The 21,129-nt window shown below is 38.8% G+C and overlaps 1 protein-coding gene across 1 annotated transcript in view; it reads right to left on the bottom strand.

Annotated features, from left to right (window-relative positions):
- The window catches only part of LOC139459864 (uncharacterized), a 30,484-nt gene extending 9,355 nt beyond the window's left edge, over positions 1–21,129 (bottom strand). The window contains exons 1-15 of the mRNA XM_071241572.1: positions 21,007–21,129; positions 11,569–11,786; positions 10,395–10,484; positions 9,761–9,890; positions 9,180–9,312; positions 8,882–8,975; positions 8,456–8,521; positions 7,211–7,353; positions 6,322–6,371; positions 5,522–5,636; positions 4,774–4,950; positions 2,053–2,194; positions 1,803–1,913; positions 1,536–1,590; positions 863–1,009 (exon numbers count right to left, since the gene is read on the bottom strand). Of these exons, the coding sequence (XP_071097673.1) occupies positions 863–1,009; positions 1,536–1,590; positions 1,803–1,913; positions 2,053–2,194; positions 4,774–4,950; positions 5,522–5,636; positions 6,322–6,371; positions 7,211–7,353; positions 8,456–8,521; positions 8,882–8,975; positions 9,180–9,312; positions 9,761–9,890; positions 10,395–10,484; positions 11,569–11,786; positions 21,007–21,091 (1,756 nt within the window). The 5' untranslated portion in view covers positions 21,092–21,129. The remainder of the gene's footprint in view (positions 1–862; positions 1,010–1,535; positions 1,591–1,802; positions 1,914–2,052; positions 2,195–4,773; positions 4,951–5,521; positions 5,637–6,321; positions 6,372–7,210; positions 7,354–8,455; positions 8,522–8,881; positions 8,976–9,179; positions 9,313–9,760; positions 9,891–10,394; positions 10,485–11,568; positions 11,787–21,006) is intronic.

Below are 21,129 nucleotides of genomic sequence, written 5' to 3'. Positions count from 1 at the left end.
TTACGATGTTTTCCACTTTCTTCTTGGCAGCCTCGCGCCTACTGCATTGTTCACATCTCTTCTCCTAAGTGCAGATCATACCTCTGCACTTCGTGCAGTTTTCATGAGGGTCTCCCCTGACCATGAATCGGACACACTTCTTGCACCCAGGGGTAGAGGGAGACAACATGACGACCTCACGAAATCCCCAAACACAGTCTTTAATATGTGTTATTATAGAAAACTTATGAGAATTATCTTAGCTTAATGTGCCTTACTACCAAGTGCTAGATTGTTACTAATATTACTGTGGGAGTTAACTCAAGCACACACAGGAAAAAAAGTCTTGGGTAGTTACAGGACTACTCTGCGACAACTAATTGTGTGATTGACAGTGAGAAGGACGTCTGTTGAAAATCTGAACATTTTAGTAAGTGTGATTGAAGCCAAAATACAGGATTTATGATTTATATATGTACCAGAGGTAGATGTTTCATTAGAATTGTTTCTAGTACAGAAAAGCAGCGAAAACCCTTTGCTCACAACCCATTTCCCCCGGACAACCAGCATGTAAACAAGAACTTATATTGCCGTTGGTTAATTCTTTATCAAAAACAAATTATTTGCTGCAACAAAAATATCAGCTCAGTCAAGTCACCCCCACCCCCAACCCACCACCACCACCTCACTCCACGCACGATCCCATAAATAGCACCATTACAAAGTATTCCCTATTGGAACATGATATTTTCTCTGTACATATCGAATACATGAAACATGTAGATGTAAAGCACATTAGATTTATACTTAGAAATAGTGTACATTCTGTACAATATGCTTGAAATGACTTAACGAGAGACTACTATCATTAAGAAATAAGTACCGTCATTTCTCTTGTAGACAGGACAGGTCTCACAGCAGGCCGTCAAATAACCAGGATTGTAGCACAAACGTGGTGTTGCACTTATCAGCTCAGCACATGTTCTACTGCCCGGGTAAACGATTGGCTGGTTCCCAAAGAGACAGTCAGCTGAAATTGTTGGCAGGTTTCCGAAAGTGATCATTGCATTCAAGGAAAAGATGTCGTCCGAGATATTATGGCGCTCTCTAACGAGGTATAGCATACACACCCAGAAAAAAGTCAAGTACCACTTACTATTTCTTAAATTTGTATCCTGTATTAATGTTCTGACGACAAACATTTGTTTTTGTTCACCGTGTGACATACTCGAATTGAAATACAGAATATCGAATATTTATGATCATTAATTTGTTTTGTGACCGTTTCATGACAACATGACCTTGACTACCATTTCAGATGCTCCTTTGCTTCTTTAAATGATATTATGTACACTTTTTTTGTACCGATTGGTGGTCTGATGTGCTACGACACATTTGGCAAAGTTGCATCCCTTAGTGCTTCCAAGATCCACTGCTAGTGGATTCGAATTCACAGATTCACCTTTGTTATGATCCGTAGTTTGTCAGCATCATACCCATGCTCCCGAGAAGCGATTCCTCTGACTTATGTGTAAACGTATACTTCAATAACTTACTATTGTTTTGTTCTGGTGCATCTATGGAAAACACACAGTGTCCAGCAACACACCACTGAAATCACAGTGCAACACATATAACACTACTAATGATAATAATAACAACAATTTATGAAACATTTATAGCAATTGTTACGCCTATCAACTTATACAGTCCAATTTCATGAACATGTTTACATTCAATTTCCATTCACAGTTCCCTGGGAAGCGCATACAAATGTTAACATGGGTTAAGTACAGACACATATGCACGTTCAGATTGTGTACCTTTTTATCGCCACATGGCGTTCCGTCTGCAGCGTTTCGGGACGATTTAAGCTGTTCCTTGCCACAGACCATTCTCTTGCATATGTTTTCTGAATTACCTATGTCGATATCCTGTAAATGTTATGTTCAGTAGTGAGTAAAATGTCTATCGTGATAATGGAAATATAGCAGAAAGACAGTTTTACACCTGTCTAGTATATGATTGACCAAGCAGGATTTCTTCTAATGCTAATAAATATATTTTTCGTACTGATCGCAAGACGAAGCCTGGCCCAAACATCATTTGACACTGCGTGTGAACGTCGTAGAGCTGCCCCGGCATCGTCCCCGTGATGTTTGTCACAGACGCCGGCTCGAGACTGGTCTGTAGGCATTGCTGTTGGGCATTTGTACTGAAAAACATACGATACTGAATAGGAAATATCACGGCTGTATTATGTTATATGGATATACTCATGGGCATAGGCACCACGACATATTTTAAAATGTCACAATACTGTAGGTGAGGTGAGGAGAAATATTCTTTTTATGTTGCGTCCAAGATTATTGCACTTATATAGCGATGTGCATGCACGTGTGTGTGTATGTGTGTGTGTGTGTGTGTGTGTGCGTGTGCGTGTGCGTGTGTGCGTACTCGTGTGTGTGCGTGCGTGCGCGTTTGTGGCTCCTTGTAATAGTCCGGACTGATGCCGATTGATAGTGCTAGCCTACTAAGATACCATGCCGCAGTATAACATGAATACCCCTCTCAGACACAGTATACTGACTCCGAGCCGACCAGTCCTTGTTTTAGCCCCTTAATGCCGAGCGCCAGACAGGGTAGCAACAAGTACCATCTTTCAAGGTCTATTCGCATGACGCGGCCGGGGTCGAACCCCGGACCTTCCGCTCTCCGGCGGACGCTCTACAACTAGACCACGGATGCGGTCCATAATGCTGTAAATACGTTACGCAGAGTTATCAATTTTGCCTTAGCTACGCCAGCAACCGACGGTCTTGGTTTCGGATTCCAGTGAACACACCACCACACATATTCACTCCTAACAATGAGTCACATTTACCAATCACTTTTCGCACTAACCAAGTTGAAAATATATTGGTTTGGAAAACATTTTTTAACAGGGCTAATGGAAAACAACTCACTGAAACTCAGCTTTTATTGTAAGTAATACTTTATAATTGACAAGTTGATTTTGGCTAAATCAAAGGAAATAGTAATGTATTCATAGTCAGGAAAGAAATGCCGTGGACAAAGGTAATGAAATAATTCTTAGATACACCTAACACATTTATAGTATTAGATGACTTATCATGGGCAAGCACACAAACATATTGGCATACACCGTATAAAATGAATCACGTGAAAAGCTGTCGACAGCAAATGTGTGACACCCCAAAACGAGTCGGATTATTCCAGATCTTCAGTAAAAAAGTGTTCATTTCACATATAGGTTTGAGTTTGAGTGTTAAGGTTGTTTTTATTATAGCACCAAATTTTTATAAAAGATAGCTACACGTTAAATCGCAAAGAAGATGAAGAACGAAGCGCGGTTTATTTCACGATAAAACATTGTTCTATCATGACGTCATTTCTGGAGATTCGAACATTCGCTCGTAATCTGATGACGTCGTAATTTGGATGACGTTAATTTTTAGAGGTAAGTGTCAAGTGAGTTGTTCCCCATAGATGTAGCTGGACACAGCAGATACACGCAATGGCCAAACGATCGTATCCAAAAGTGGAAGAGATATGACAATCGGTATTGGAAGAAACGGTGCAGATAATCTACGTGACAGTTGTGATAATACCAAACTTAACCCCCCTTGTACACAAAATGGAATTGTCCGACATTGCCGAGGTTTGACTGTATTCAGGGAGTCATCATTATTTTAAATATGGATTACTGTCTTTAAAGCTTGTACAATTTATTGACATCCTTCAAAAGGCTGTACAAAATGTTCATATCTCATATATGATTTAAACGTCTCGTGGTCGTTGTTTTATATTACAGTTTATTCTCCCTGCAGTGTTTTATTGTACGATAAATAACTCCCTCTCGTCGTTTATTTCTTAAATATGTCGAGTTCAAACGATATACATATTTTATAATGCACAGACAAATCGTCTTTACAAGTAAAATTCACTTAATAGATAAAGAAACTACCATCTCACTTTTGAATCCTGATCCAAAATCTAGCTTGGCTACATTTAAACAAAATGGTTAACTGTTTATAGTAAAACCTTGTTAACCTGAGGCTCCCATCAAATAAAACGTATAAAACATTGGAATAGAAACCTGACACACATCGACATTGGAGATGGGGGTACCATACATGTATTTCCAAACGGATAGACAGACAGACAGACAGACAGGCAGACAGGTATAATGAAGTGGTGACCACTATATTAACTGTTCCTGATCATGCGATCAATTACCGAATTCGACGTAATAAGCGCCCAGGGCGCTTTCAAAGTTAGAAATAGGGGGCTCTTATTAGAATATTATTTTGGTGAAAAAAAAACAGGTTTGAAAGATAAATTTTGTGGTTTAAGCTGACATCCTGAAATGTTTATATACGAGAGATACATTTTTCCAGAACTTAATTGCTCATAATTAAGGGTGCATATAACACACGAGTGCGTATTATACGCAAATAAATAAGTGTTGTGTACATTGATCAACCGGAAGGGGTGCTAATTGGGATTGTTCACAAGCAAATATATCAGCAAATATCGCCGTTGGCGCTTATTGGAGCGGGGCGCTCATTACGTCGAATACGGTAATTGATCGCATGATCAGGAACAGTTAATATAGTGGTCACCACTTCATTATACCTGTCTGCCTGTCTGTATGTCTGTCTATCCGTCTGTTTGGAAATACATGTATGGTACCCCCATCTCCCATGTCGATGTGTGTCAGGTTTCTATTCCATTTATTTACTTTTTCACTGTTTCGTCTTTCATACCAACCCGTTTGTTAGGATTCCTTGGATGAAGGTTTGAAAGTAGCGTGACGAGCATGTAGAAAAGACGTAGTAGTTGTTGTGGTCAAGAACATGGGTCCTGCTGTACCCGCTGCCGGTCATGATGTACTCGTATGTAGAGTTACACGCGTTGTTGTATTCCCCGTCATGCCTGGCGCTGAGCCTGCGAAATACCAGGTTCGATTTACAAGATATATTCATCTCTCTTCATCATCCTATTTTTATCAATATTCTAGCACCATCCCATGCGTTTCACACACAGCACCAATGAAGGGATTTAACCCAAGAGATTTGTATGCTGAGAAATTGCTTTATTCACACAGTTAAGCGTCCGTGAAGATCCGGGGTAGAATAGGTCTTCAGCAACCCTTACTTGCCCTAAAAGGTGACAATGCTTGTCGTAAGAGGCGATTAACGGGATCGGGTGGTCAGGCTCGCTGACTTGGTTGAAGCATGCCATCGATCCCCATTGTGTCCCGATGCTCATGACATCAATCATTGGATTGTCTCGATTATTTAGACAGAGTGCGACGTAAAACAACAAACTAACCATCCAACTTGAGAATAGGCTAACATGAATAGCAACAGATGTCCAGTACATGTGTCTTTTCCGGGTTTTGCATGTCGTGTCCGATGTATATATTAGTAATCTAGCATAGATTCGAAATCACCGGCGACCAATAAATATGAACTATTAAAAAAACCATGGTAAACTATACATTAAAAACACTTACGCATGTCCGACTTCGTGTGTTGTGACGAGCATGTCGTCAACCAGGTTGTCAGTGTATTCCACAGCTGACACACTGTAATTTGGTGCTTCACATATTGTTCCTACATATGCATATCCTGTGACAAAACGACGATGGAAACTGAGCATGAAACACATTAACATATAGCAGGAAAGCGTATGTTTTTAAACCTTCTTTAGAAATATTCCAGGAATATCACAACGGGTGTCCCTAGAAATGGGCTTCAAACCCCGTCTTCAGCGTGATGAGCGAACGCTTCAACCACCAGGTTACCCAACCACCTCATGTATCAAGAAATACCTGCTGTTGCCATTTGCATTGCTTACCGTATAAAGGTAGACTCAATTATGAAGGTTACAGTGATTATATGCATTTAGGATGATGCGAAATATGTGGATATCCGGATGTATTGTTTTCTACCTGAATACACAAAACGCACAGTAGCTGGATGTTCTGGGAAGAACAGATGAACATGAAAATGACAATACCTTTAACATTGGGTAAAGAACAACACATATCTTAAGATGATCCTTAGCCATCTTTAGATGATTCATATCTCAATTAAACAGAAGTATATTAGTTTTCCTGAAGAAAATCCAGAGGCTATAAGAGTAATGTCTTTCTAAACACGAATAATTATAATATAATATGACCACAATTAGTTTTCCTTTTGAGTACACATCAAGGTATCCCCGAACCAAGTGTTACCAAAGGCATGTATACATTGCTAAAATATTTAGATTCTCAATCTAAAATCAAAAAGAAAATATACTACGACTCACCAAGCAGGTTTCTCGTTTGTCCGGTTTTCGCCACAATGAACAGATCGTTCCTAAAACGAATTGGTAACATGACATGATCTTTGAGCACCGACAGAGATTTAGCAGGACAGAGTATCATCATATTAATGATAGCCCTGGATTCTTTAATTGATAGAGTTAATTACGTTTAAGCATAATTTCAGTCATATATCCACGTGTTAGATTTATGTTTGATGTTCTAAAGCGTCAGTAGCCAAATTGCCTTGTGTCGTTTTTTCTTCGATTCATTGAAAATATTTTGTTTCCGATACTGACTTTTAGCTCATGTTTTGTTGTGAACCATGAATAAGCTGCCGCGAGAAGACTCCTGGACATCTTGAGCCTGATACCATGTCAGTATTTAAAATGTTTTAAAGCTGAATTTTGAACCGATGTCGAGTGTTCCTTCCTATAAAGTGTTCATTACATGGCTGTAAATGGCTCTACCCTTGACCCGATGTGAGGGTCTCAGACGTGAACATATTACCACAATACCGGAAACATAATCAGGGCGAATTTGGGAATCCAGCCTACGATAATCTGATGTAAGTGGTAACATTTGTAAATGCAGAAATAACGAGATGTGTACCCACAACATTGGGGGAAAAAAGGTAGTGGGATAGAAAGAAAAAGGGTTGTTTAGAGATATCAAGAAAAGCCGATCTAGAACGGACAGAGTGAGCGAGTTCAAATTCAACCCTGCATCACCAGTGCTTCAGACAAAAAGCAAAGAGAACTAATGAATGAAAACAAACACAAGTACAACACGGGCAACTAATACAGAGATAACACAACAGGGAATAAGATGGTCAGGGAAATGTGTGAATTTAATATTCTTTAAATATACTTTAAGCTGATTGTGACAACTCACGCTGCGAACACAATAATGTGGTCATTGTCAGGGAATCCTGGTGTGTCAGCCTTCCATTGCCTTGTGCCACTGAGAAGTTTATCACCATCTATCTTCGTTTCATTAACGACAGCACTTTGGAACGGTCGTGGTAACTGCACATCCTAAAATGGTATATGGAGTAAAATGATACATACAAAATAATGATGCATGGAGTACCATGATACATACATAATAATGATACATGAAGTACAACCATACATACAAAATAATGATACACGGAGTACAATGATACATACATAATAATGATAAACGGAGTACAATGATACATACATAATAATGATACATGGAGTACCATGATACATACATAATAATGATACATGGAGTACTATGATACATACATAATAATGATACACGGAGTACCATGATACATACATCATAATGATACATGGAGTACCATGATACATACATAATAATGATACATGGAGTACCATGATACATACATAATAATGATACACGGAGTACCATGATACATACATAATGATACATGGAGTACCATGATACATACATAATAATGATACATGGCGTACCATGATACATACATAATAATGATACACGGAGTACAATGATACATACATAATAATGATACATGGAGTACCATGATACATACAAAATAATGATACATGGAGTACCATGATACATACATAATAATGATACACGGAGTACATGTACCATGATACATACATATTAATGATACACAGAGTACCATGATACATACATACTTATGATACATGGAGTACCTAGAGACATACATGTATAACAAAACGATACATAGTGGAAGGTTACATGTCTTAAATTAGTGATTGAAGTTGTTTATATCCAACAGAAATCCTAGGCTCACATATTGGAGTGAATCAGATTGTTTAATTATTAATGATAATATCAATATTGTCTTATCATAACCATGTTTTTGGAAATTTAGTAATCCTGTGTTTGTTGTTATTGTGCTTTTGAAAATGGTTTATCTAGCTACTTTCTTTGGGGTAAATCTACCGTCATAGCTAAGCTGAATTGTGTTTGGTACATATGAACTGTGATGATAGGTGATGTCAACATAATACCTTCACACAAGGTAAACTTAGTGTCACCTACACAGTGACGCTATCAGATATCACCATCAATACAGCGTAAATTTAAAAAGTTGTTACTTATAATATAACACGCCAGTGTTTGTTTACCTAACACCCCTGGAGGCAAACATCTTACCTCAATGATATATCCTACCAGGTTTATGTTGCACAGAGGGGACGCCTTCTTATAACGGAGATCTACCTGTTATGGAAAGGGAAATAGTATGTTAAGGTTACTTAACTCTACAGGAAAAATGATAATATTATCATGACAACATCTAAACTCGTCAATTTCTATCCAAACTAACCCATATTATCACGTAAGCAATCTATGCTAAACTGTTTAATTTACCTAATGATTTCTTGAATTGACAAAATATAAAGTAGACACAATTTATGGATAACAGCTTCTTTAATACTGTAAAGGCGATGTTCGGTATAGATCCTTATACCGTTGTGAAGCAAGACTGACAACAACCATTTGCTCGCCAACAGTATAAGGATCTATACCGAAACGTCGACTTTACAGTATTCAAGAAGTTGTTACTAGTAGAAACCTCACCCCGTTTACAAGATGTGCAAAGTGTCTTTTGATGCCTTGTTTTGTCTCCTGGTGCTTTAAGGCTTCGGACAGCTGGGTTGCTCTGGAATACCATCTGTCACATACAACGGAATCAACTACCAGAAAATGCGTTGACAAGATAAAATCTCCCATGTTACACAATACAAAGTATTTATTTGCAGGGATTGAATGGCAAATGTATTTATTATGTCAGAGATATTAATATCTTGCTAGGTAAGACACATTGCAGTATGAGATTATTGATTGGTTTAACTGTTGTGAGGTAAAAGACAAGTACCTTTCATAAACAGAGAACGCTATCACCGTAATAACGTCCACGTAGATTGGCTCCTGAATCTGGCGCTTCTTCCTCAAGGATTCTGATGCCATCATCTCACTGTCACTTCCTGACTGACCGTTCTCGCCATCATCTGAATAAAATACACAAATGTCCATGTGACATTTACTCATGTGATTTGTAACCTCTACGTTAACCATTTCTCATTTCTGTATCTTGATAATGTGCAAAACAACTTACTATCGGTTATCAGGCCAAAATATTATTGATTGTTTAGAACCAGTCTTGCATTCGCGTATCTCTACAGATATAACCTTGAAAAAACCTGCATCTCTACAGATATAACCTTGAAAAACGCCCCTCTCCATTCTCTTTACTTGGTCGTGTCATAGTCGACACTACCATGTGATAATGTCAGATAACTTTACTGTCATAACGGACCGACCATTAAATATTTGGGTGCAGCCGGGATGTTTGTGTGACAAAACATACAATATTCTGAAAGGAAGAGCGAAAGAAATCTTTTTTAGAACATCCAACGGATGATTTATTTGTTTCCGTTAAACCGACGAACACCTTACCATCATTATCTATTGGTGGAATGTGTACTGGGGAAGAAGTAAGTGTGTATTTGATATCACTGGAAGCTGATTCTGTTCCTGTCGGCTTCAGCTCATACATACTTGGTCCATTGAGCAAGAGAAACCCTTCCTGGTGTATAAACAACAATTGTAATTTGCATCTGTTTCATTATTTGCGTGTTGAATTACATTTCATAGACTCAAAATATATATATGTTAAAACTATTTTTATGACCTTACAATACAGCTACTTTGGTGAACTTTCAAAAGATAAAACAATCTGTGGCTCGCACAATAATTCTAATCCTTGTGTTCGAAATGTCCGCCTCAATCGCGAATGATATATGTGAACGAATTGTAGCACATGTAAACGAAATGCATTTTATATGAGGCGTCACGTTCATGAAGACATAAACCTGTGCTACTTTAAAGGTATTATTTAAATTGATAGCGAACTCCTTCTGGAGACATTTCCTTCTGGTTTCCATCTAAAAGGAACTTGATGTATAGAACTATCTGTACAACCGACACAGGCGTTGTTCTGTTGATTTTAATTGATTATGGGCGCATCAAACAGATTATATCAATTGCCATTCAACATTTTCATATTAGTTTGAAAAGTGGTGACACATACAAATGCATAATACGGTTGGTTCTCCTCCTTAATAATGCAGGTAACCTCGATGTTAGCCATGTGAATCACATCCTGGTATTCGGCTGCTCCCTGAAAAAAAATTAAAAGGTATGTGGTAATAATTACAACAGGAAATGACATTCTTTATGAATAGGAGAGTGTCGTTTTTGAATTGTGCTAATGCCTATCTAACCCTTAAGCATATCAGGTTAATATGAGCTTTATGACATAAATTTTCCAAAGTTAGCAAGTGACGTATTTGCAGATATAGGTGCGACTCTTCTTTCTTTGCTTTTTGAAACGCCGGTGTGTATCACGGACGGTTGTTTCCTTGAAGATTAAATATTCTTGTGCTAATAAACAAGACAGAAATAAACATGGTTAATATTGTAAAACATTTTTTGTTTTATTTTGTTTGCTGTTTAACGCCGGACTCAATATTTCAGCCATATTTCAGTGTTTTTTAAATATTCTCGTCTGGACAAGACAATCCAATGATAGACATTAAGAACATCGAGATACGCAATTGCTTTGTTTGTTTGCTTGTTGTTCAACGCCCCACCCAGCACTATTCCAGATATATGACGGCGGTTTGTAAATAATCGAGTCTGGACCAGACAATCCAGTGATTGGCATCACGAGGATCGATCCACGCAATTGGAATACCATGACCTGCATCAACCAAGTCAGCAAGCCTGACCACCAGATCCCGTTAGTCGCCTCTTACAACAAGCAAGGTCGCCTTTTACAGCAAGAATGATTCCCGAAGACCCATTCTACCGCGGATCTTCACGCATCAAATGTTTTTGAGAAGGGTAAAGTAAATTTCTATATTTCTAAAATAAAAGTGAAAAATGATTTTATCAATTTTGAAAATGAAATATGCAAATGATATTTTGACAATTGAATACACACCCCACCCTTTAGATAATGTAAAAATACATTTTGACTTGGTTAAATGTCAAGAATGATTATTGCATCGATAAAAGTCTCACAAACAGTTCTGGGTTAGTTTCTTGTATTTTCTACACCCGTACATGCCCTTTTGCTAATATGCGTAAACGATCTCTGTAAAAATTGATATCATGAATATTTACCATACTACATACGTTCTCATCTTATCTACATTATAACAACTCTTGCAACAAATACTGAGTTATGACAGCATTATTACCTCCAGCTCCAACACTGTATCTCTGACGATGATTGGGTTCCCCTTCTCATCCTGTCTAGATACATATACAGGGGTTGTTTTCTTCACCGACGTGCTGGTCTCCAACTGAAGAGTGACGGAGTCATTGTGTGTCCTTACACTCACTGTGAACTCCCTGGGGAGAGTACAGTCTCTCAACCCTTGATTTGGCTTTAGAATGTCAACGATAGCTCCTATACCTAGAAGGAAGAACGATATATGTCAGATATTTCATTCCAAATGAAGGTTGTATTCTCAAATATAATTCTACACAGATAATTCCAGCTTGGTAAGTGGTCTAATGAAGTATGTGGTATAAGAGCACTTTGGAAATAGAAAAAAATGCTATCACAACAATGCAACCACTGAAGTGTTAAATACTATCAATAATAATCCAAAATTAACGCAGTAAAATAAACATATTCATGTATACCATTTCAAAAGTTATATTTAATGCATGTTACCTGTCATCTTCCAAGCTAAAACAACAAGTTAATTAAGTTTATCCGCTAAGTACAAGATATAATACCAGGATAAATTCATTTATTAGCGGCATGAAATATTGATGGGTTACCTCCCTTTGGTAACGTTGACTATATATACAGAATCAAGTCGCGTTTTTGTCTCTTCTTGCCGATGTTGTCACAACACTAAGTGCAGTTAAATTTAACCAACGTCTCGCCAATCAACAGTATGCCACGAGGCAAGAAGCTACAGAAAAGAAAGGCGAAGGAAGACGGCCGAAAGCGTCAATGAGATGAGACAGAGGGGACAGACGACGCAACACGGATGACGCAGAACACTGACGGGACAGGGACCACAGGTGGCTACAAGAGATTGAAAATGGCGTTTGACAAGACCAAAAAGGAGCCAAAATCAGGTGACGCGGTTTCTGTTTCAACTTTTCCATCAATCAACTTAAACCATGAACAGGGTGGTCAGTCGAGTGGCCTAACTAGTTCAGAAATTGCTGAAGATATGAACGATACCCCCATTATTTGGTGTGTTGAAGACAAGATAAGCGACCCATTGCCACAATCACTGAAAGAAAAAATCTGGAATTATCATTATTATTCTGAAGACAACCCAATCAGGATTTGTTGAATCACAGCATATTGGGATGGTAACATTGGTTGGTTCTTTTGTTGTTTAACGCGGCACTCAGCAATATTCCAGCTATATGACGGCGGTCTGTTAATAATCGAGTCTGGACCAGACAATCCAGTAATTAATATCATGAGCATCCATCCATGCTATTGGGATCGATGACATGCATCAACCAAGTCAGCGAGCCTGACCACCCGATCCCGTTAGTCGCCTCTTACGACAAACATAGTCGCCTTTTACGGCAAGCATGGGTTACTGAAGACCTATTCTATCCCGGATCTGATGGTAACAATGAATAGTAGGGGTGGTATTGAGGTTATGAAAAAATCTTCAGCCAGCATTGTCTACATGCTTCCTTATTTAAATGATCGTTTCCCGAAAAAGATTCCCAGAAAAGCACCAACAGTAGATTAAGTATATTCATACCAGGTAGGCAGGACAAAAATATGGTGGTATAGGTTGGAGATCATATGATCAACATTTTAGAATTAGACAGGCACGCGATCCCAGCAATTCATGGGCAAGAATTTATCCAGATTATTGGCTGATGTTCAAGAACACCCACTCCAAACAGAGTATGCGGACTAGATCACTACAGTCCAACATGCAGGGCCGTCGCCCATGGCCATGTTTTGATTACAACTACCGGAGCTGTAGCAGACAAAATTGCAAGTATTCCCATTCTTGTATTCAGTGTACCAAACTTCATCCCATGAAATTCTGCAGATTTCGAACAAACCAAAATAAGCCAAAAGTTTCAGCTTTCCATTAAGACTAGTGTATTGAGAATTTTGCTCGAAAGGTATCCGGATCAGGATCAGGCAGCGGCAGCAGAATTAATAGAAGGTTCTACACAGGGTTTTGTTTTGAACTATAGTGGTCCTCGTAAGGAAACAGGATCTCCTTACCTAAAATCTGCAGAAGGAAACACTGCGGTCACTCATGATAAACTTAATAAAGAAATAAAAGCAGGGAGAATGTTAGGTCCGTTCCAGTATCGACCAATACCTACTCGTAATCTCAGGATATCACCGATAGGTATTGTACCTAAAAAAGAACCAGGTCAGTTTCGAATAATACACCATTTATCCTGTCAGATAGGCTCATCAGTTAATGATCACATTGAGGAGAAGTCAGCATGAGTAAAATATACTAGTTTTGACAGTGCAGTTGAAATAGTTCAAACTTTAGGTAAAAGCTGCCAGTTAGCAAAGTCATAAAGAGCGCTTTTAGACTTTGTCCTATTAATCATTCAGACTTAGGAATAAAATTCAAGCAACAGTATTATGTGTATATGTGCCTACCCATGGGATGCAAGGTAAGTTGTGCTCTCTTTGAAAAGTTTGCATCTTTTCTTCAATGGGCTGTCCAACAATCAATTCAAGCTGGTGATGTTTTACATTACCTGGATGACTTTCTGTTTGGAGGTGAGATGAATACAAATGAATGCAGCATAGCGCTAGATACTTTTATGAATCTTTGTGAAGACTTGGGGGTCCCTGTAGCACATGAAAAAACAGTACAACCTTGTACAAAGATCACCTTTTTGGGCCTAGAAATTGACTTAGAGGAGATGTTGGTCAGGATTCCTCCAGATAAAATTGCCAAGTGTCTGGATCTACTCTCGTAATTAATGGGAAAACGCAAAATCACTTTGGAAAGGATGCAGTCTCTCATTGGAACCTTAAATTGTCTATGCAGAGCTATCCCTATAGGATGTCCTTTCTCTAGGAGAATGATTGACTCCACGAAGTATGTTCACAAACCACATGCCAGGATTCGCATTACTAAGGAGATCCAACTGGATTTATCAACATGGTTCTTCTTCTTCAGAAACAACAAAGGCATATCTGTATTTCATAATAGGTTATGGATGGATAATGATCAGATGCACCGATAGTGCAGGTGCAGAAGACATGGTATTTGGGATATATTTCAACGGAAGATGGGTTTCAGAAAAGTGGCCAAAGGAATGGATTGAAGCTGGTTTCCTTTCTGACATCACATTTTTAGAACTATTTCCAATAATCATTGCAGTAAACCTGCAAGGTCATCACCTCCAACACAAGAAGGTTGTTTTCAACACTGACAATCAAGCTGTTGTGACCATTTTGAACAAATTATCTGCAAAGTCATCGCGGGTTATGGTACTCGTAAGAAATTAGTTCTCAGCTGTTTGGAAGTTAATCTTATGGTAAGAGGCAAATACATCCCAGGTAAGCTCAACACAATAGCAGACGCGTTGTCTCGATCTGAATTTCAGAGGTTTCGTCAATTGGCACCAGGTGCGGACTCAGACTCAACACAGATACCAACTTCAATTTGGAATCTTATACTGAAGCTGAAAGGCTACTAGACCATTCGATCGCAGAGAATACTAGGAAAGCATTTAAATCTGCAGTAAATCAATTTGAGATGTTCAGATCACAAGTAGGTATTCCAGTCACATGGCCAGCCCCCTTACAGCATTTAGTAAGATATTCAGGTTACTTGTCACTAAAACAGGCATCGCCAGCTACAGCTGCAAAACATTTGTCAGGATTGGGCAGACAACATAAATTACTTGGCTTTCCTGACCCAACTGATGAAAAAGAGAAAATGAGAAAAATGCTGAAAGGTATGAGGATCATGTCTTCCATGGATGATAGCAGGGCCCCAATTTCCCTTTGTTTGCTTGAGAAACTTATGCACGGTTTGCAGCATGTCTGCTCATCACGCTATGAAGCATGCTTGTTCAAGGCCATGTTCTCGCTTACATTTTATGGATTTCTCTGGGTAGGTGAGGTCACACCATCTGGATCAAAACATGAGAGCAGATAACTGTTTGGTGATGTGACAGTCCTAGATGACGATATTACTCTAAAAATACGATTTTCTTAAACTGATCAGACTGGTCATGGCCCAACTCTGCAAATAGCCAAACATAGCACTCCGTCGTGTGGTGTTTACAATTTGAGGTCATACTTGTCAACTCAACCGAAGCCATCACCTCCTCAACTGTTTCTTCACTACAGCACTAGTCCAGTGACTCAGTTTCAATTCAGGGCTGTACACGCTAAGGCTCTTAGATTTATTGGCTGCTGTACATCATAATACAAATCACAGTCATTTCGCATTGGTGCAGCCACAACTGCTGCCATTCAAGGCATCCCAGAGCAAACAATCCTGGAGTGGGGCCGGTGGAAGTCAAATGCCTTTAAATCATATATTAGAATTAACTTGGCTTAATTCAGTATCTTCGTCATCAAATTCTTTATATGTTTACAGAAATTTGGATAGTCGGCTCATCGATTGTGTACTGGGCTCACAGAAGGGCAGTTGGACAACCAATAGGTTTACATCTGTCTTTGGAAAAACCTGGCGAAGGGATAACTTGGCTTGGGTAAAGGGGGATGAAGTGGCAACAACTAATCCCATATCTCAGACGAAAGATCCAGAGGTTGCCACCCCCCAAAATACTTGTTATACAGTTGGGGTCCAATGACCTTGTCGATAGAAGTGGTAAACAGTTATGCTCTGTTATAGAGGTGAATATTCAAGCTATCACTAAACTTATGCCCCAAACCAAGTTAATGTGGTCAGAGATGCTTCCTAGACTACACTGGCGTGGGGCAAAGAATAATGCTGCTATTGAGCATAAGAGCAAAAGGGTCAATTGGTTTGCCGCTGTGGCTGTTTGTAGCAGAGCGGGTATTATGGTTAAACATGACATAACAGGTCAAATATCTGGCATGTACCGTGACCCGGTGTATGATAGGATCCACCTCTCTGATTTGGGTAATGACATTTATTTAACAATTTTGCAAGACAGCATTGAAAATGCTTTGAATACCATTCATATGTTGGCTCTCTAGCTTATTAATCCCCAAAATCTGGTGGCTTGCTGGCAATGGTACATTTGGTGGGACATTCTTGCATAGACAAGAAGTGGTGGAGGGGAATCTGGGGGCAAAATGCTTTTAGCTTGTTGTTATTGCATTGAGTATGCTTCCCTTCGCTAATAGCAGGCTATGTGATACCCTACCTGTTAACTACTCTCGGTATCACCAGTCAGTGTGACACTCCACCTGGTAATGCTTTGATTTGTATGTTCGTACACTGCTTGTGTAATAGGTTTTTGCTGCAGTGCTTAAGGAGGCGCTATCGATGTGAATGTTGATATCCTCTTAGGTGTGTGCTTCCTGTGCTTTGCTTGGGCTGCCCAGGTACCTTCGGGTAGGCACCCACTATAGGTTTTAGGTTCCTAGGCTCCCAGCTACTGTCCAATTTGAAATATACTGCGCCCATTTATTCCCACCAAACTGTTGTTTTTGTTTTACTTTCTGATAGTTAGCATAATAACCCTGAAATCTAATCGTAAAAGAATTCAGTGTGAAACCAAGAAATGTTATAAATTAACTAGGTGTCTAATCAATGGAAATTATTGCAAAGTATTGCAATGGCACTTTACAATATAGTGGCAGTACAACATTCAATGGCAGTTCAATTACAATGGAAGCATGACACATAATAGTGACAATAATATTCACCTAGCAATAACAATGGTCAAGCAATAACAATGGTCAATGAGGCCTAGGCTCTATGTCCAGGGTCAAAACGTCATCGTTACACAGCCGCTGGTCGTGATGTAATGTGAAATGCGTGAGGCATCGGCTTGCCGCTTTGTATGTAGTCTAAATATGTTCTAGAAGGTTCTATACAGTGCTGGACTAGTCTAGCTGTTCCAGAAGATTCTATATTACACTTGACTCCAAAGGACATCCAAATAGAGTAACTTCCACACCACTGATATCGCTAGAAAGTACTGCATTCCTAACAACTACTTGTTGTCAAAACACTATGCTATCAACTTCCACTGAATCTCCACAGAAACAATGAAATACAATTACAACAGATTCAACACTTAATGACACTGCCCCATAACACTCTCCCCTTTCAGGGAAAGAAGGTTTGAACATAGCGATAACTTTCTTTGCTAAATAAAGTGCAAAAACATTGGACATGATAATTATAATATTTTACAAAAATGCAAAATCATGTTTGCAGTCAAAACTGATCACATTCTGCCAACTGCACCAGCAATAATGTTGTCTTTGCATTTAAAATCCTTAATGTCTAATGAAGACCCTGCAAAGACACGCTCCAGTGCATCAGGCGATTTACTGTCAGTCTGAAATCTTTTTCAAAATTCTTCTGAGTTTCAAGACAGTAAGTCCTTGTTATATTCTTAAGAGTCTCTCAGAAGCTTTGTGAAATTCAGTATTATATGATCTAGACTTAACCTGAATTTGGCTTACTGCTGCTGGAAAATACATGACATGAAATTAAAGCCATGATTTGACTGAATAATCCTGGACAAACAAACCTCAGTGAAGACCTTTACCAAAGCCTTGAACAATAACCTAAGCCATAATTCTCCGTAAAGGAATAGCCTCTGGAAACCTTGTGGAAGCACACATGATAGTAAGCATGTAATTATTCTCCTCTGACCTAGGTTTAGGCAACGAACCAACACAATCAATAATGACAATTCTGAAACGTTCTTCAAAGGCCGGTATGAGTTTCAAAGGTGCGTTTGGGATTTTCGGATTAGGTTTGCCAACTTTTTTACATAAATGGCATGTTCAACCACATCATGCCGCAAATTAGGTCAAAACAAATGGGATAAAATTTTGTTTACATCCCAATGACCTGTCAAACGAGTTTCATGTGTCTAACACAAAACATGGTTTTTTATATGAATTTGGATGAACAATTTGAGGAAAAGGTTCCCATTTATTATTAGCAGGAACATCTGGCGGATTTCATTTCCTCATCAAAACTCATTTTTTGAATGATAGCTAGCTGACACAAACCAATTACCAACAAAAGGTAACTACTCATCTCACTACTGGTCTACAAAAAGCTAACTCCTCTTTATCCGAACCTCGCAAGGCTGTGATCTGTTATTTACAAAAGCATTACGGGAAGAAGCCAGCTTTTTACCTTCGGAATTAATATACCCTGACTTACGACAATATCTACATGTAGGCTCAGGCGAAAATCTAAAAGTATTTTTAAAACGAACTGGAGTAGATTTATCAATAACTATACACAGTGACCCGGGCATGTTCTTGGACCATACGGAATCAACCTGGTGCAAGTTCCAGGCCACAAGAGTAACGCCGCATCAGCAATCTTTCATCTATTCGCGTCGAGAAAATGTATAATCTGACCATATGTGAAGTCACAAGACTAAAAGCGCGTGGCTGTATGTCATGAATATTTGGCAAATGTAAAATGATTCACAGAAACATTAACTTTACTTTACGCCCATCACATATGGACATTAACAATATTTACAATAGATGAAGTTATGTTCTTTGTAAATACGTCACATGTACTTAACGCTGAATGACATCTGAAGTTGAGAGGTATGAGGAGTACTTTACTTTTGCCCTGATGTATAATCGTGGAGTCAGTCTACTGATAATATTAAATGTAGTCAACCGATGCGAATATTAATCACACTTTGCAAAATCCAACATATAATAAACGCAGTTTGCTGTTGATAAAACATTCACATCAACAGGAACACTTATGTGAAATGTAATACAATGAAGTCATGAAATAACATGTACATTCTGTAACTTATAAAATGTAAATGTTGATTATCCGCCGAAGAAGAATCCATTGGGCGTAGAGGACAATATACAAAATTATAATAATGGACCACTAGAAATAAGTGATGATCCCTGGAATTCGCGAAAGGGGTGAGTATGACCTGCTCGATCGGGAGCACCTGTCATTCACACAATTTTCATAAAAATAGTAAGTATTTATTGCCTGACGCCGAAAAACAGTTCTCTTGCCATGCGACGGGGTAGAATAGGTCCTCAGCAACCCATGCTTGTTGTAAAAAGCGACTTTGCTTGTCATAAGAGGCAACTAATGGGATCGGGTGGTCAGGCCCGCTGACTTGGTTGATGCATGTCATCGATCCCATTTACGTGGATCGATGTCCATGCTATTAATCACTGGATTGTCTGGTCCAGACTCGATTATTTACAGACCGCCATCATACAGCTGGAATATTGCTGAGTGCGGCATTAAACAACAAACTAACCAACCATGCGACGGTGGCCTGTAAACAAACGAGACACTTCATCATGACATTGTATTCAACAAGGACAAAGTGTAGGTAGCTGATAACCATGATGTCTGCTGGTATGTAGAAGCTAATATGTCAATTTCATGCACGTACATACAAATATGATTAAAAATTAAAGTTTGCTCAAACCCCATGTGAAGTGTAATGAGGTATAGTTTTGCCCTCATATTTAAAAGTTAAAGTACGTAGAAGCTTACGTACGAGTTCTTTGACGTAATATCAGTTCAAGGCAAAACACACCTTATCACACTGGTTTTGTCTAATCCAGCCTCGATTACAGGCAACTGTCATTTTGCCATCTGTGGTGTTAACAAATCCATATCTATACTTGTTGACACCCTGGCTGGCACTCGGCATTAAGGGGATAAAACATGGACTGGTTGGCTCGGAGTTTGAGTGAGTTATCCATGTTAAACTGTGGCATGGTATTTCCGTAGGCTAGCACTGGAACAAACCACCACATGCACACGCGTGCATGTGCGTTGCTATACACTCTGAGTGTAATAATCTTGAACTCGACGTTAAACCCATTCTACCTCATATCACTGAAACACTGACATAATAAATCAATCAGATAAAACCAAAATACCTGACCGTGAGATTCTATGAGAGCTTGTTATCAAGCAAGTGTTTCATCTGACTAAATGCTTGATAACCTTGTTAGAACCTACACCAAAACGTCGCTCCTAATTGTATTAAAGAAGTCGTTCATCCATATATCTTATCCTTACTTAATGACCATGAGAGATTGTATGAATGATATTTGGGGTGTGTATTGAAACCGCGAAATACCAAATGGATGCAATGGACATATCTGACAGTGAAAGACCATATAAATGACATCTGGGTGACGAGTAACTTACGAGTGACGGGTGCCACAAGTGGGACAGGATACGCTGACTTTAAACACATGTTTCTGATAAAGTCTGATATCGTACAATGCAATTTGCCTTCCGTTGAAATTTCTTATGTTTTATGGAACGTTTTGTGCGGCGTTTATTTGCCATCAAATTGAGATAATTCCCAAAAAGTATATCTTAATGGGCATCAGTAAACCCTTCTTTACACATTAGCTTAAACGCAAAAACTATATCCCAATATATTGGCATGCCATAGGTTACTAAACGTAAACGACATGTTTCATAATATATGTTTGTACTCACTGTCTTGGCACAATCCAAACTGGCTTAACGTTAGCAGAATAAGAATCTTCATTTTCTCAAAATCCTTTTTCGGGTCAGACTGCATTTCAACATTCAACCAGGATGTATTCTTGAAATCGGTTA

The sequence above is a fragment of the Haliotis cracherodii genome, unplaced genomic scaffold (genome assembly GCF_022045235.1).
Source record: "Haliotis cracherodii isolate W230 unplaced genomic scaffold, xgHalCrac1.p SCAF_13, whole genome shotgun sequence".
NCBI classification, from domain to species: Eukaryota; Metazoa; Mollusca; class Gastropoda; order Lepetellida; family Haliotidae; genus Haliotis; species Haliotis cracherodii.
This window is presented reverse-complemented; position numbering and strand designations above follow the sequence as displayed.